Genomic DNA, 15,639 nt, shown 5'->3' on the forward strand with positions numbered 1-15,639 from the left:
AGACTCATCAGACTTGACATGGGGTGTGCTTCCTTACACACACACACACACACACACACACCTGTTCATTCCCTCTGACGCATTGACCTCTGCTCAACCCCCACAACTGACCCATCTCCCCGCACCCCACCAGCTTAAGAGAGCTACTCTGAAGGCCGGAGAACTGTTTGGAGGTATATTCAGGGAACCAGAGGGAAGAAGAACTGGGTGTATAGTTCCTCTTGTCAAGAAAACGAACACAGGTTCTGATCCCCTGTAATAAAAGAGCTTGAAATAACTGACAAGATGAGTCCTTTGGGATATTCAGGAGGCAAGTTGGTATAGCCATGAAGCCAGAAAATGTAGGCACTTAGCTCAATGGGATGTGTTGAGTCTAGGTCATATAAGAAGCCTTATAAGAGATAGTATCCTGGATTCAGGATTACAGTGTTGCTAATGGATTTTGAATTCACTTTTCTTTCCATAAAAAAAAAAAAAAAAAACCAGTGCAAAGGGCCACTTAAAAATAGTTTAGCAAATGTGTGCTAAATGGTCCTCAACAAAATGTTATCTACATAACCAAAAAGATCTACTTTGGTGGTAAGGATGCACTTCTGAATGATGGAACTATCAGTCATCCCCAAGTAGCCACAGAATGGGAAAAATTCCATACAGTTTATTTTAGAAGTACTTGTTCTTGTTGGGTTCTTCCCCCCTCCCCCAACCCCGTTAAGGTCAGAAAATTCCAAACCACCCCTAGAGAGGGCTTATGAAGAATATCCTAGGGCTGAAACACCTAGATTAATTGCATGGGTCTTATACTTAAGTTTCCATATTTGGTCTCAAACTCAAACTGCATCATATTGAGGACTGAGCACTTAGCTTTTGTTTCTATGCATGCTGCCCTGTATTAGCAGTGGTTACTGCTAAAAGAATCATCAGGCACCTTCTTGGCTATTCAAATGAAGGGGGCACTTGAGCCAAGAGATAGCCAAGATCTTGGATATTCCAGTCTCTTGTTTGGCTCTTTTCCTTGGCACATAAAAGCATGCCAAGGAGAAGGCATGGATCTTGATCTTGACTCCAACCCAGAGCTGTGCAGCTGGTAAGATACTTGAGTCTCTCAACTTCATTTGTAACATTTTGTTCAATGAGGCTAGTGCCCAGCTCAGAAGCTTATCATAAGAATTAAAGTAATGTTTAATTTAGTATCTAGCACCTCATATTAAAATGACATCCCTTCCCCCACACAGTGTAAGCCTTCGGTTCTTGATAACAGCTGTGAAAAGGCCACAGAAGGTTGTTGGTAACAGCTGTGAAAAGGCCACAGAAGGTTGTTGGTAACAGCTGTGAAAAGGCCACGGAGGAGTATCCCCAAAAGATAGGCTTAAAGTTGCTGCAATCTCTAGCCTTTTCTGAACGTTTTTTCGACCCTGGACCCTGGATTCGGGAGGAAGACTACAGCCGGGAACTAGGTCAAAGGAGCTTTAGAGAATTTCTATCCCTAAGGATTCAGAATAGGGGGCAAACTGAACTAGGTATTTTAGTCTTAATGTCAGTCTTAGAGACTGAAACAGAGGCACCCAATCACGTTCGTCTAAAACCCAACTACCCTCCCCCATCTCCCTGTTTTGAGCTAACAGAATATCAGCTCTTCATCTTAAAAAGTACGGTAACTTTTTACATAAAATGTGACAAAATAATGTGCAATTACTTTATGCGAAACCAACAACAGGAACTCTACAGCAGGCCAGGTGAGCTTCAGAGCTGCATGACTTCACCAGGATCATCTTTGCTTATTTCCACCGGGGTCTGGGGGGACAAAAGTATGTCAGGTGGGCCTTCTCTAGTGTTTGTCAGAGTGTGCGGCTGAGGTAATTGCCTTCCTTGCCAAAGATAGGCAGAAGTGGTTCTGTCCAATTCTGTCTCTTAATGTCTCTGACCTCAACTGCCAGAGGGGCTTAGCCATGTGGGAGGGGACAAGAGGCAGAGAAAGGACACATATCCAAGGTCTAACAGGAAGAGAGAAGATTTCTAGCACCAGAACCATTTTATAGAGCACACTTTACTTGATGAAGGAGAGTTAAGGGGTGGGTTGCTGGTCTGGGCTGATTTAAGAAATGGGACTGAAGACCCCAGCACTCAAAATGGCCCCTGAGCACAAGACTAGGTCACCCATGTCAGACAGCATTGCCTGAGTCTTTACCTCTCTACCTCCAGGTTATATAAAACTGAAAAATGCAAGAGTAAAGACTCTTAGGAAAATATGTATAAAAGAAAGACGTGAAAGACAGAGGGAACTCTCAGCGAGCAACAATAGAGGCAGGTAAGCTACCACCACTTTCTTAATCAAGAAAAGACGATTTGTTTCTAAAGTTGGATTTTGATGCTCAGCTCATGGATCTGGGGGAATACATTTCAAAGAAGGAATAGAGAACAAAGTTGAAAGCACACTTACCCCTCCTGGGGGATACTTATATCCTTTCCACATGGTTCCTGCAATGAGAAGCAACCATAAAACAACAATCATTGTGGGGCTTCTTGCTCACTGGTGGGATGTGCTGGGGAAAAGAGGTGGTTCTGAAAGGTGTGGTGCTCTGTTCCTTGAGTCCTGGGAGCTGGGCTATCTTCATTCCAGACCGGATGGTGGATCGCCCAGCATGATAGCTCCTGGCTGAGGGGCTTCGTGGTCTAGTGTGAACTGAAATGGCTGGCCATGGCCATTTTAGGGGGCAGAGCTCAGACACCAATTGTGACATCAGCTCCTGTGACCTTGGAGGGACCCGTCAGAGTGAGTAACTATGGGACAACTGGCCAGGATGCCTGGTGTGTTGGGGCCAAAGAACCCTTAAAAGAAGGGCCCTGTTCTCTGGTGACTCTACACGGTCAGGATCTAGCTGGCATCAGAACTTTATTGACTCATCACCTGTCAAAATATTAACTGTTGCTTTCATGCAATCAGATGCAAAAAGCAGTGCCATGCAAACAAAACAAAACAGAAAATACCCTGGATTAATTGGGAGGATTGGCTAGGTATGCTACGAGCAATTACTTTATAGACTATCGTTAGGCTATTTGCAAAAAAACAAACAAACGAAAATCTCACATTTCGTGAAATGTCACAATTAAACCCTCATCGTGTAGGGTTCCCTTCCCTGGAAAAGGAAGAGAGGGCATTAGGCTGTCCTGCTCATTTCAAAGCTGGAGAACCTGAGGCACAGAACATTTCCAGTGGCTTGGTCAGGATCAGGGTGGCAGTGCCCCAGCTAAGCAAGTGCCCAGGGCCTCCATCTATGTCCCCACCCCAACAATGATCTGACTGAGCTGGGTCAACACTTGCATGGAAATTCTGGGGCCGATGGAAAAAAACAAACCCTCATGCCCTGCTCTCAGTGTACCTGGGGTTAGGACTTGATACCACTGCTTTCCAGAGTAGCTTCCCAGAAAATCTGCTCCTGTTACCAGTTCATTACTAAGACTCTCAGAGTAAAGTTTCTTTAACAGTGGGAACACCTTTGAAAAACCAGATCTGAGTGAAAGGGAGTGGGAGGGAAGAAAGCCAGGAGACAGTTGTGAAAAGGATACTGCTATTCCTGTCTCCTAAAGGCAGGCTGGTCTAGTGGAACGAGTGCAAGAGGCTGTTAAGTCCAGAGAACTATGCTTGCATCCCAGCTTCTCAAAGGAGTTGATTTGTATGGCCTTGGGTAAATAGTTGAGGTTACTGTCACCACTAAATCTTTGTGGACCCGTTCATTATTTTGCTTAGTTGTTAAGTTGGCATTTAGTAAATGCTTTGCATCAAATGCTTTACATGAATTCCCAGATGCAAGCCTCACAAAAACAGTAAGATACAGAGATATCTCCGTTATACAGATGAAGAAACTGAGGTTTAGAGAGATTAGACTTTCCCAAGGTCACGTAGCTAGTGAGTTGCAAAGTTAGAACTTGAACCTGTCTTGGGATCTGCCAAAAGGGGTGCTAAAAACGCTGGTCCAACTCATTACAGAGTTTGTGAGAAAATAAGTTAATAGACAGGAATAGTCTTTGGAAAGAATACCAGTAAGATATGCTTAACAAATCTTTGAGCCTTGGCCTGCTGTCCAAAGAAGTGCTCACTGAATTCTCTTTCCCCACCACATATCTCAACCCACTTCCCTTTCTACAGTTTATTGTTTCCCAGGGGAATATAAACTTCCTACTGAGATTTCAAGGGGTTGCCATGTTCTCTGGAAAGGGAGGAATTGAGTCCAGCAGACCTGACCACTCACTCATAGCTGTGGTTCTTCATCCAAAGCCAGGCTCCTCAGTCGTGTCTTGCTCTCCTGAACAGGCCACTTCTCTTTCCACTTCAGAGTTGGAGGCTGAGTCAGAAAGAAATTTAAAGGCAGAAGTGGTTCCACTTGTTGGCCTAGCAGGTAATTGCCTCTGTCTGTGACTGTGACTGTTGGAGGTCCCACCAATGCCCACCTTCCCTTTCTAGCCGGCGACCATTGATCTACTTTGCCTGAAATCCACTTTCTCCAGCAAACCCCTTATAAATTTAAAATAAGTAATGTTATGTACCCAAGGGGTGGGTGGAACTTAAAGATAATCCCAGTGAGTTGAGAAGTAGCCTGGGAAGCCAACTTTGTTCCCACTGCACCCTGACCTCTAATTAGTGATGAGGCCTCAACTGTCTTTCCCATTTGGTCAGAAACCCTGGCTGGGAGGTGGAGTCAGAGCCAGGACTGACTACTACCAGGGATTCACAGGCAGGGTCATTACTTACCGTGAACTCTGGAAATGTGCCCATGTAACACGCAAGTCCAACAAAAAGCATCCAGCCAAGCACAATCATGATAACAAGTAAAACAATGTCTAAGACACAATTGCACAGTGAAAGACTATTCACCAAGATCTTGGCAAGGGAGTGCGCTCATGAAACCCTCAGTTGGTAGAGGTCTTGCATGGCAGTTCCAGTCCGTGGCTCCAAAGGATCCGCAACGCCCTAATGGAGAAGATGAAGTCTAGTAGGGCATTGTGACATCATTGGTCACATGGCCCAGACTCATAACATGTCAGAGATATTGCCCCCAGACCAGTGGTTGAGTAGCAAACTAAACTTTTTGTATGTATTCCCTCACAGCAACAACAGGAAGTAGGTATTATTACCAAGTCCATTTTACTAATCAGAAGACTGAAGTGTAGAGAGCCTAAGTGACTGGCACTAGGTCACACAGCTGATGCCCCATGTGAAAGCCAGGACTCAGGGCCCAGCTATCTGTTAGGAAGCTGGGCTCCTTAGACTACAGACAGGGATTCGGTAGGGTGTGTTCCTAGGTCTAGGACAGCTGTGAAGGGAATAAACTGAATTCTAGGGAAGTGAGACATCTCTTCTTTCTGTCCCTGCAAAGCCCTCATCATCTCAAGGGCTCTGTCACCAGCATTTTATACCATTCTTCAATACCTTTGGTCAATAACTCTCTGCTGGTTCTCTTCTCTTGGCCTTCAAGAAGCCACAAGTATCCTTGTCCTTCCCTCACAAAAACCTGCAACTGATGCTGTGGTTCCTTCCTAACCTGTTTTTTTAATTTCCCTTTATGACCAAACTTTTTAAACAATGGCCCACACTCAGAGCCTTTCTTCCCAATCTCCAACTTTCCTCCATATATCACATTATGACTTCTGGCCCGCTCACCACTACTTAGATGCTCTCAGCAGTTACAAAAGATCTTTTTGTCCCAGTCTAATGACCTCATCTTCATCCCTTTGACCTCCCTGTACTGTCACAATGGACCCTTCTCTCCACCAGAATTCTTCCTACAGACACACCTCTCTATTTATTATTTTGATATCCTCTTTATTTTCAATACTTTTTTAAAATATGAAAATAACAGGTGCTCATTGTAAAACATGGAACCACCCAAAAGACATATAAGAAAAATTTAACAACCTCCCCATTTTTCCCCCTCAATTCCCATCCCCATCATGTAACCAAGCCTGGTGTGTACCCTTCTGGCAAAGAATCTTCCATCAGCTTGCAAACATCAGTACACACGTAGAGGGATATAGAGGGGTTTTGTTCAGCGTTGCTTTATCAAAGGTGATCAAACTACCTATGCTACCGCACAACTTGCTTTTCTCCTGTTCACAATAATACATCATGGACAGGCTCTTGAGTCAATGGATAAAAACAAAAAAAAAAATCTAAACACATCCTTTTTTTTAAATAATAAGCTTTATTGAGGTATAAATCACATATAACATGCATTCCTTTCTAGTGTGTAGTTGATGAGTTTTGAAAAATGTGTCAATCTTGTAACTACCTCCACAATCAAGAGAGAAAAAATTTCAATCATCTCCACAAGTTCCCTGTACCCCTTTGCAATCAGTCTCCTTCCCCTGACCTCCCTGCCCCCTGGAAACCATTGATCTGCTTTTGCATTTTCCAGAACTTCATGTAAAGAGAATTATAAGCTCATTCACTGGCTTCTTTCACTGAACATAATGCTCTGGAGCTTCATCCATGTTGTACAGTAGTTTGTCCTTTTTACTGAATGAACATATGTTCCATTACCTGGACATAGCGATTCATCAATTTACCTGTCAAAGAATATTTGGGTTGCTTCCAGTTTGGGGTTATTATGCATAGAGATGTTATAAATACTTGCGAAGTTTTTTCTGTGTGAACATAAGCATCCGTAAGGTAAATACTCAGGAGGGGTATTTGAATCACATGGTAAGTGCCTGTTAAAAAGCCTTTATCACCAGTTGTCAGCAATTTTACTTTGATGTGACTATGTAATTTTCCGCAAGTTTCTTCTATCTGGGGTTCGATGAGCTTCTTGGAACTGTGGGTTGAATGGTCTTCATCAAATTGGAAAAATATTCGGCTAATACTTCTTCAAATACTTTTTCTGCCTCCCTTTCTCCATGACCTCCTGTACACGTCTAGGAGACCAGTAACCAGGACAAACATGTCCCACGGCTTGCTGGTACTCTGTTCATTTTTGAGTCTTTGTTTCTCCTTGTGTTTCATTTTTGGATAGTTTCCATTGCTGTCTTTTTCAAGTTCACTCGTTTTTCCTCTATAGTGTCTTAATCTTCTGTGAATCCCATGTGATGCATTTTTCACCTGAGGTTGTAATTTTCATCTCTTCAAGTTCAATTTGTGTCTTTTGAAAAGTTCTTTTGTTGGGGCACCCGGGTGCCTCAGTCGGTTGAGGATCCAGCTTCGGCTCAGGTCATGATCTTGCGGTTCGTGGGTTTGAGCCCAACGTTGGGCTCTGTGTTGACAGCTCAGCCTGGAGCCTGCTTCGGATTCTGTGTGTGTGTCTCTCTCTCTGCCTCTCTCCCTCTCGTGCTCTGTCTCTGTCTCTCAAAAATAAATAAATGTTAAAAAAAAATTTTTAATAAAAGTTCTTCCATTTTTCTCCACATCATGCTCACGTTTCCCTTTGCATCCTTGAGCATTTTTATAAGATTGATAATAAACATTTTAGGGACTCCATCTGCAAATCTATCATCTCTGTCATTTCTGGGGTTGTTTCGATGGTTGGTTTTTTTCCTTTTGTTATGGATGATACTTTCCTGCTTCTTTGAATGCCTGGCAACTTTTGGTTGCATGTTCAACATGGTGAATTTTACAGGGCTATGTGCTGGACTTCGTTACATTCCTTTCAGTAGTGTGGGACTTACTTCTGGGATGCTTGGGATCAGTTTGATTCTTCTGGGGCTTGTTTTAAGCTTCATTATGGTGGACAAAAGGCAGCTTTTGCTCTGGGGGTAATTATCCCCACTAATGAGCTACCGCCCCTCTAATGCCCACTGAGCGTTCTCTGATGCTGTGGAATTTTCCACAACTCCTAGCACCTTTGGGAGCTCCCAGAAGTGCTTGGCCTGCTGTTTCTGGGCCGTTGTTATCCTGCCTCATGGAGTTTGAGCCCATCTACGCACCAACTCAGCCAAAGACTCACAAGGACCCCTATGGAGATCTCCAGAGTTCTCTCTCTGTGGAACTCCTTCTCAGGACTCCATCCTGGAAATTCCTGGCACTCTGGCCTCCTGTGTACCCTGCTATCTTTCTTTACAACTCAGCAAGACTAGTCTCGGTTTAGGTGACCCCACCATGCTGCAGTCTGAAAACTGCTTCCAGGCAGTAGGCAGGGGCAATTTTAAGGCCCATCTCCTTTATTTCTTGTCTTTCAAAGTTCACATGCTGCTGCTTCTTATGCAAGATCTGAAAACAATTGTTTCATAGGTTTTGTGCAGTTTTCTACTTGTTTATGGAGAGAAGGCAACTCCCGTAGCAGTTGGTCCTTTCTAGGCTGAGGCAGAAATCTAACTTATCCTTTTAAAAAAAAATTTTTTTAACGTTTATTTATTTTTGAGATAGAGAGAGAGAGCATGAATGGGGGAGGAGCAGAGAGAGAGGGAGACACAGAATCGGAAGCAGGCTCCAGGCTCTGAGCCATCAGCCCAGAGCCCGACGCGGGGCTCGAACTCACGGACCGCGAGATCGCGAGATCGTGAGATCGTGACCTGAGCTGAAGTCGGACGCTCAACCGACTGAGCCACCCAGGTGCCCCTCCTTTTTTAATTCTTACCTAATACTCCACACTTACTTCCTCTTTCTCCTAATGAGGAATAGATCGGTCAAGAGACAGAAACTACACAGCAATTTCCACAGAGAAAGCTTAATAAAGAGAATTATTAACTAAGGAAAAGGTAGAAAGCTTCACATAATACAGAAATAGTGTATCTAAGGAGCAGCCACCACGTCTAGGGCTGAGGCAAAGCACCCAAGAAAGAAACAAACTTGGAAGAGTCCCTCACCTCCAGGGCGGAGATCCAAAACTTGTTGAATATGTGGTGGCCAGGACTAACTGGGTGGTAGAGAAATCCAGTCAATTGCAGGCCAGACCTAACAATTAGAGAACGACCCTAGATGCTGGTGGAATTTGCCGGGAGTCTCCAGAGGGGGTTCTGGGAGGTCTGTGGATCCCTGCTGAGAATCTAGCCTCTGGGTCTGCCAGGAGAATACACCAGGAAGCCACCCTGTGGGGTGCTGGTGGTGGACCTCAATGGCAAACTGTTTTAGTGGCAGGGGTACCACTGAAACTCAACGGAAAACAGCCCACAGAGAGGCCACTGAAACTCAACAGGGGTGAGCACCACTGGATACCCCCCATGTGCCGCTGGCAGCCACACAGCACAAGGACAAAAGCACGCTGGAACCAGGAAGAGAAGTTTCTTCCTCCTACAGTATCTCCCCAAGGCCCTCTACTGATAAAACTTAGCATCATGCCCACGAGCAAGGAACAAATATTTACAAGGTCCAGCTCCACTAGAGAAGAGCAAGCAGCGAATGGTGAACTTGGAGCTGACGGGTGATAAATTCATAACTGACACAATGTACATCTAGGTTTTCTCCAATTTTTTACCACCGTAAACAATGCTGGGATTGCCAAACAAAACTCCTTTGACAATTTCTTTTGAGCACTGCGGGGTTTTTTTACTTGTTAACCAGTAAGGCAGCAAGAAGATAACAAAAAGGGTGTTCCAGGTCAGATAGAGTATGAAAACAGAGAGGATATATAAAATCCTTACAAGAAAGGAACTAGTTTAGGAAAGAAATATGACAACTTCTTTTCTTAAGGTCATGAAAACAGGGCCATAAAAGATGGAGGATGTCTGTGGAAGGATCGCCCAAGATACAACATTACGCTGTAGGTCAAAGAACAACAAAAACTCCATGCGTCTAAGTAAAGGATACTGGCTTTTGATGCACCCGTTTTACAAATTTTTCATGAGGTCCAAGTTGCCTATTTTTTTCTTTTGTTGCCTCTGCCTTTGGTGTCATAACCAAGAACTCACTGCCAAATCCAAAGTCATTAAGTTTTTTTCCCTATGTGTTCTTCTAAGAGTTTCATTGTTTTAGGTGTTACACTTATGTCTTTGATCCATTTTGAGTTCATTTTTGTATACGGTGTGAGATAAGGGTCCAATTCATTCTTTTTTTTTTTTTTTTTTTTTTTTAAGGTTTGTTTACTTTGAGAGAAAGAGAGAGAATCCCAAGCAAGTTCCATGCTCAGCACAGAGCCTGATGCAGGGCTCAATCTCATGACTGTGAGATCATGACCTGAGCCGAAATCAAGACTTGGACACTTAACTGACTGAGTCCCTCAGGTGCCCCAAATAAGGGTCCAATTCATTCTTGTACATGGCTATCCAGTTTTCCCAGCACCATTTGTTGAAAAGACTGTCCTTTCCCCCATTGAACTGTCTTGGCACTCTTGTCAAAAATCATTTGACCACATAGGCAAGGATTTTTTTTCTAGGCTGTTTATTCTATTCCATTAGTGAGGTACTTAGAGAAGTCAAAATCACAGAGACAGAAAATAGAATGGTCTTTCCAGGGGCTGAGGGGAGGGAAGAATATGAAGATGTTATTTAATGGATATGGAGTTTCAGTTCTAGAAGATAAAAAGTATTATGGACATGTACAGGAGTCATGGCCGGGCAACATGATGAATGTATTTAATACCATTGAACTGTATACTTTAAAATGGTTAAGATAGTAAATCATCTGTTATGTGTATGTATCACAATTTTAAAAAGGGGGGAAACTGAAGTAAATGATAAGGATACATGTGTCTGGTATTTGCAATACCAGGGTTTCATCCCTGAACAGTATGTCTGATAGGACTAATAACTATGAAAGCAAAGGATTATAAATAGAGATCTGAAGCAGAGCACCAAGAAAAAAAATCTAATTTTAAACAAGCCCTTCTTGTGATTTTTCTCAAGCTGCAAACAAAGATGCAGAATATATACTTTTCCCATTTCTTAGTTTGGGGGTCTTTTTTACCCTTTTAATATAATTAACATTTTTGTATGTGCATCTTGTGTACTTTTTTCCCTCTAAGACAAATTTCCAAACATCAAGTTATAGAGTCAAAGGTAGGTCACATTACTTTGCCCAAAGTTTGTGGCAAATTATGCTCCCACCAACTACATTTTCTTAAACTAGTGTCCAGGGATGGGCTTCAGTGCATCCAAGAACATTCCTGAAATTGAGCACAAAATGGATTGCTTATGTTGGCATTCACATTTTTCTGGGACAAGTCTGTATCTTTCAACAGATTTTTTTTTTAAGGCTGAAACTCAAATAAGGCTGAGAACTAGTTCACTATAACATCTTCTCCCTATGGCTGTGGTCACCCTACACTTTCATTCATTCAGCAAACTTACCAAATATTAGAAGACTGAAGATATGCATACGTTCAGGCATACCAGGCACTGGGAATACAGAGATAAGTGAGATTTGACAGCTATCTGCCAGGATCTTACAGTCTTTGGGGATAGGAAGCGGGGAGGAGACAGAATTAGTTGGGTATGATAAAATATCCCAGGCAGGCACTAAGGCACAAAGCAAGGAAGATACGATGTGCTTGGGGAAAAGTTGAGTTTCAGCCTGGTTAGGTCACAGGACCTAACAGTGACAATTTCTGGGTGTGAGGGGGGGTCCTATCAGAAGTCAGCCAATGTTTGCACTACCCAATCTTCCTCTTATGACTGAGTACCAATAGGTACAGCATTCTAGCTCGCTAGAGATTACTAATCACAAAATTTCATCACAATTTCACACACAGAGAAGCAGCAAAATGCACAGATTAGGGACATGATCTCTGACACCACCTTCTGCAATAATTTAACCTGAGTCTTGGTTTCCCTGACTGTAAAATGGAGCCAATTATACCATATATCCTCTCTTTTAAGGGGCATTCTTTTTCACATTTTAGCTCTTTTCAAATAGGTATAAGTGTTAAAATGGGTATTTATATTTAATTTTGTAATCTTTTCTCTCCTAAAACATTGTCAATACATCTCTTACTCAACAGGATCTCAGAAACAAGGAAATAGGTAACAGAACACTAAACCTCAGTTTCCTCACTGGTAGAAATGAGATGATTCTATCTAGGTCATAGAGCTTTGTGAAGATTGACTTTGATAAAGCACATAAAACTCTTCGCAATGTACCTTCCACACAGGAAATGATGGCTACACACACACACACACACACACACACACACACACACACACACTGGCATAAAGTGCTCACAGTGTCTATAAGTCATTCATAGTGACTAAACCAGAAGAGAATTAGCTGTTTGGATGGAAGGTGTCTTCCATAAAAGGTTCCTTTATAAAAAGAAGAACGTTGCTCAAACCTCACTTCTAATCCTTGATTAATGGATTTCTGACAAGATCTGTTAGATCCGAGAGGCCCTGGAAGTCCTATTGTTTCCGAGGTTTGTTAGATCTGCCTGAACTGCTCTTACAGGCCTCTTATCTTTCCATCTTCTTACCTTTTTCTCACCTCCTATGGTCTCCTGGCTTCCTCTCTTGCCCCACATACAGTCTCTTCACAATGCAGCAGTCAGACCTATTCTTTTAAAACTTAGATCACATCACTTCTCTGTTCAAAATCCTCCAGTGGCTTCCTTTTTCTCTCAGGGTAAGAGCCTAAGAAAGAAAAAACCAGCCCCTGACATCTGGGAACTGGTCTGACTCATCTACGAAAGCTCTCAGTGTTACTAGAAGCTGACCTGGCACTCACAGCTATGTTGTTATTCTCCTGATAGATGAAACAATCTCACAGAACACAAACATCAGAGAGGGTCACTCAGACCATGATAAAATGAGACAAAATAAGACTACTTCATAATTCTGTCTAAGCAGAGACAGATCAAGGTCATTGTGCGGCCCGTGTAATACCAAACATCCTCTTCTGTCTGCTAATGAGTAACTGCTACTTCTTTACCAATTACTGCTTTAGGCTTGCTCCAATTTGCCCATCTTATATTTACTGAGATATCCAATCATAGAATTGTCTCTGCTTTGATAGCACCCAATCCAAAGTGAAGGGTCACTTCATTAAACCCTCTCCCAAGTCACCCGAAGCCCCAATCCTATGATAGGTCCCTCTAACACAGCCTTACTGAACAGTCCCGATGGTTTTCCATAGCGTCTGCGCCCTCACTGCAAGGAATAATCAGCCCAACCTGTTTAAGTGTGGGTGTGTTCGATGGGCTCTGGCTGGAGGGCAGTGACAAGACAGAGTCACAAATGTCTACAAAGGCACCAAAGTGGTTCTCAGACTTCACCATGCATTAGAATCACCCAGGTTTGTCAAAAATAATTGCCTGAATCCCCCTTCCCCCTAGAGTTTCTGATTCTCTAAGTCTGGGGATGGGGTCTTAGAATCTTTCTAGCAAGTTCCAGGTAATGCTGAGGCTGAGTCTGGGGGCCACACTGTAAGAATCACTTCCCTAAACCATCTGTGGCTTCCCCCTTATTTCTCTGACTTAGCCTACTACCGTTTCCTCACCTCTTACTTCATTCTACTCCAGCCACACTGGCCCCCTTGCTGTTTTGAACTGAAGCCTGCCTTAGGACTTTGCTTTGAACTGAATGCCCTCTAATATAGAACACCTACTCTCTCACCTCTCAAGGAGATTACTCTGATCTCCTTACCCTGCCTTTCCCCACAACACTTGATTACCTTCCAGCATACGATCTAATTTACTTATTATATGTAGTTTTGCTCTCCTCTTAATAAAAGAATGACAGCCTTAGGACAGGTGATATTTTTGTCTATTTTATTCACTGCTGTATCCTAGGACCCAGAAAAATATCTAGCAAGTTGTCAATGCTGAGCAAAAGTTTGGTGAATGAATAAATACACTGCCCAGCCTCTACTTTATTCTCTTAATTGAGTCACAGCATTCCAGCCTTTGGTTCTTCCTGTAAATACAGTCACCCTCCTGCTTACACACCCTTCTGACAGTTTCAGTACCTATCTTCTGAGACTTTTTAAGCTCAGTGGCTCAAGACAGGGATAATGCAGGAAAGTAATTCACAAACCAAGGACACCAGACAAAGCCAACAAATTGCATCTCTTCACCTTCTCTCTGTATACACCCCCTCTCTTGTTCTCAAACTCTTTCTGACCTAGCTTTTTCCTCTCTCTCTCCCAACAGTTATGGCGCCCCACCTTAAAAAAAAAAAAAAAAAAAAAAAAAAAAAAAAAAAAAAGGCAACTCCTCCCCTCATGCTGCACCAACCTTCACATCTTCCAGTTTTTCGACAAGGCTCCTCCTGACTCCATTTTCCCTTTCTAGCTCCCTGAAATTTTGCTTTTGAAGTTCCGTTACCTCTTCCTTCCTAAATCTAACTACAATTTTTGGTCTTGATCTTTCTCAATACTTTGCTGAATTTAACACACCCTTCTAGAAACTCTCCTCCAAAACAGCGCGAGTTGCTTCTACCTCCTTTACTGCTTCTCCTCGGGTCATTCCTATTCCTCTCCTTACAGATGTCCCCAAGTTTCCTTCCAGCAAGCTGGGTTGTGACCCCCTGGGCGCTAACGCCTTTCCGACGGCGCTCAGGGTCCACGCTGGGCCGCTGGTTCGACTCCCGGGCGGAGCGGCCGCTGAGCCTGGGCGTTGGACGCGGGCGGACTTTCGAGCCTGGGAAGGGGCGTGGCCTTGGACAGCTCTGGGAGGCTTGGACCTCGGCGGCCTCCGTCCGGGAACCGGCACGGAAGGAGGTCCACGGGCTGGGTCGCGCAACCTGGGTCCGGGACGTGGATGGAGATGGAGTTCGACTGCGAGAGTCTCAGGCGGCTCCTGGGCAAGGTGCAGGCAGTCCGCCGGACCGGGTCTGAGGGTCCGGGGTGTCGGGGCTGAGCTATCTCCTCGTGGGGGTTCCCAGACTAGTGGCGGCGATTGGAGCGGAGGCGGGCTGGCCAGAAGCCGGCTCTGGGGAGTGGTCCTTGGGAGGCCGCGGGCTTCTCCCTCGGGAGCCCAGCATCCCTCGGGTCGGGGCTGTGGCTCCGCCCACGACTCCGAAACCCCTGCCCTCCACGCGGTGTGAGTTCTCACGCCACCAGCGTTTCGGCGACTTAGCTCCCAGCGCTCGCCAGTGCCTTTAACCACGCCTTTCTCTATGTTGAAATGGCCTGCCCCCCCCCCCTTTTTTTTTTTTGCTTTGCAATCTTCCCTTCCGAGACTCAGCTCAGATGTCACTCACTGCAAGATGGAATCACGCCCTTCGCTCCGCTTGCCTTCAGAAGTATGGATTATCACATTGTGGAATAATTACTTATTTACAATTATTTATTTACTCATGCGGTGAACTCTGACGGCAGAGAGGGTGCTGTTGCCCTTCCCTAGCACTGTGCCTGGCGGAGCAGGGGCTTCTAAATAACTGTGCATTGAATGAAAGACTTGAGTAGATATAGGAATGGAGACAGGGCTTGAAGGCCCAGAAGAGATCCTCTTAATGTTTGAAGGGTTGAGCGGGAGGCCTGACCCAGAAGTCTAACCTACGTTTCTAGGGCATGACTAGCTCCAGTTTCCAGGTTAGTCCAGGCTCTTGGTCCAGTTTCTTTGGCTTCCCACCAATGTATATTCTGAGGCAACCCCCTTTTCACCAGCTTGCTTGCTTGCTTGCTTGCTTGCTTTCTTTCTTTCTTTCTTTCTTTCTTTAATATAATCTGTTGTCAAATTGGCTTCCATACAACACCCTGTGCTCTTCCCAACAAGTGCCCTCCTCCTCCTCAATGCCCATCACCCACCCACTTTCCCCTCTCCCCCGCCCCTCCATAAACAGTTT

The 15,639-nt window shown here is 44.2% G+C and overlaps 2 protein-coding genes across 9 annotated transcripts in view; one reads left to right on the top strand and one right to left on the bottom strand.

Annotated features, from left to right (window-relative positions):
• Positions 1 to 1,679: 1,679 nt before the first annotated feature.
• Positions 1,680 to 14,420, bottom strand: MISFA (mitochondrial sheath formation associated). 5 transcript variants are annotated; one of them, XR_009602270.3, is made up of 5 exons: positions 14,292 to 14,420; positions 4,748 to 4,966; positions 4,236 to 4,340; positions 2,438 to 2,475; positions 1,680 to 1,791 (listed from the first exon to the last, which is right to left on the bottom strand). XR_009602270.3 is itself a non-coding variant. In XM_060606180.3 (5 exons), exons 2-3 carry the CDS (start codon positions 4,814 to 4,816, stop codon positions 4,248 to 4,250), a joined length of 162 nt encoding a protein of 53 aa, XP_060462163.1. In that variant the 5' UTR covers positions 4,817 to 4,966; positions 14,292 to 14,411; the 3' UTR covers positions 1,680 to 1,791; positions 2,438 to 2,475. The 5 variants fall into 5 exon arrangements, 4 of the variants coding, with proteins under 4 accessions (XP_060462163.1, XP_060462164.1, XP_078289425.1 ...); XM_060606180.3 differs by having other exon boundaries at positions 4,248 to 4,340; positions 14,292 to 14,411; XM_060606181.3 differs by lacking the exon at positions 14,292 to 14,420 and adding an exon at positions 14,088 to 14,209 and having other exon boundaries at positions 4,248 to 4,340.
• Positions 14,421 to 14,513: 93 nt separating this feature from the next.
• UEVLD (UEV and lactate/malate dehyrogenase domains) overlaps positions 14,514 to 15,639 on the top strand; it is a 55,188-nt gene continuing 54,062 nt past the window's right edge. For 3 of the 4 annotated variants that reach the window (XM_060606171.3, XM_060606175.3, XM_078433296.1), the window contains exon 1: positions 14,514 to 14,660. In XM_060606171.3, the coding sequence (XP_060462154.1) occupies positions 14,613 to 14,660 (48 nt within the window). In that variant the 5' untranslated portion in view covers positions 14,514 to 14,612. Of the gene's footprint in view, positions 14,661 to 15,133; positions 15,386 to 15,639 lie in introns of those variants that run through there. The other variant, XM_060606173.3, reaches the window with a different exon arrangement.

This window comes from Panthera onca, chromosome D1 (genome assembly GCF_046562875.1).
Source record: "Panthera onca isolate mPanOnc1 chromosome D1, mPanOnc1 haplotype 2, whole genome shotgun sequence".
In the NCBI taxonomy this organism is placed as follows: domain Eukaryota; kingdom Metazoa; phylum Chordata; class Mammalia; order Carnivora; family Felidae; genus Panthera; species Panthera onca.

Excerpts from the sequence above, each read along its gene's own strand:
- MISFA (XM_060606180.3), bottom strand. The coding sequence starts at position 4,816 with ATGATTGTGCTTGGCTGGATGCTTTTTGTTGGACTTGCGTGTTACATG. Across the intron at positions 4,341-4,747 it reads GCACATTTCCAGAGTTCACG|CCTCCAACTCTGAAGTGGAA; the intron begins GTAAGTAATGAC and ends TTTCTGACTCAG.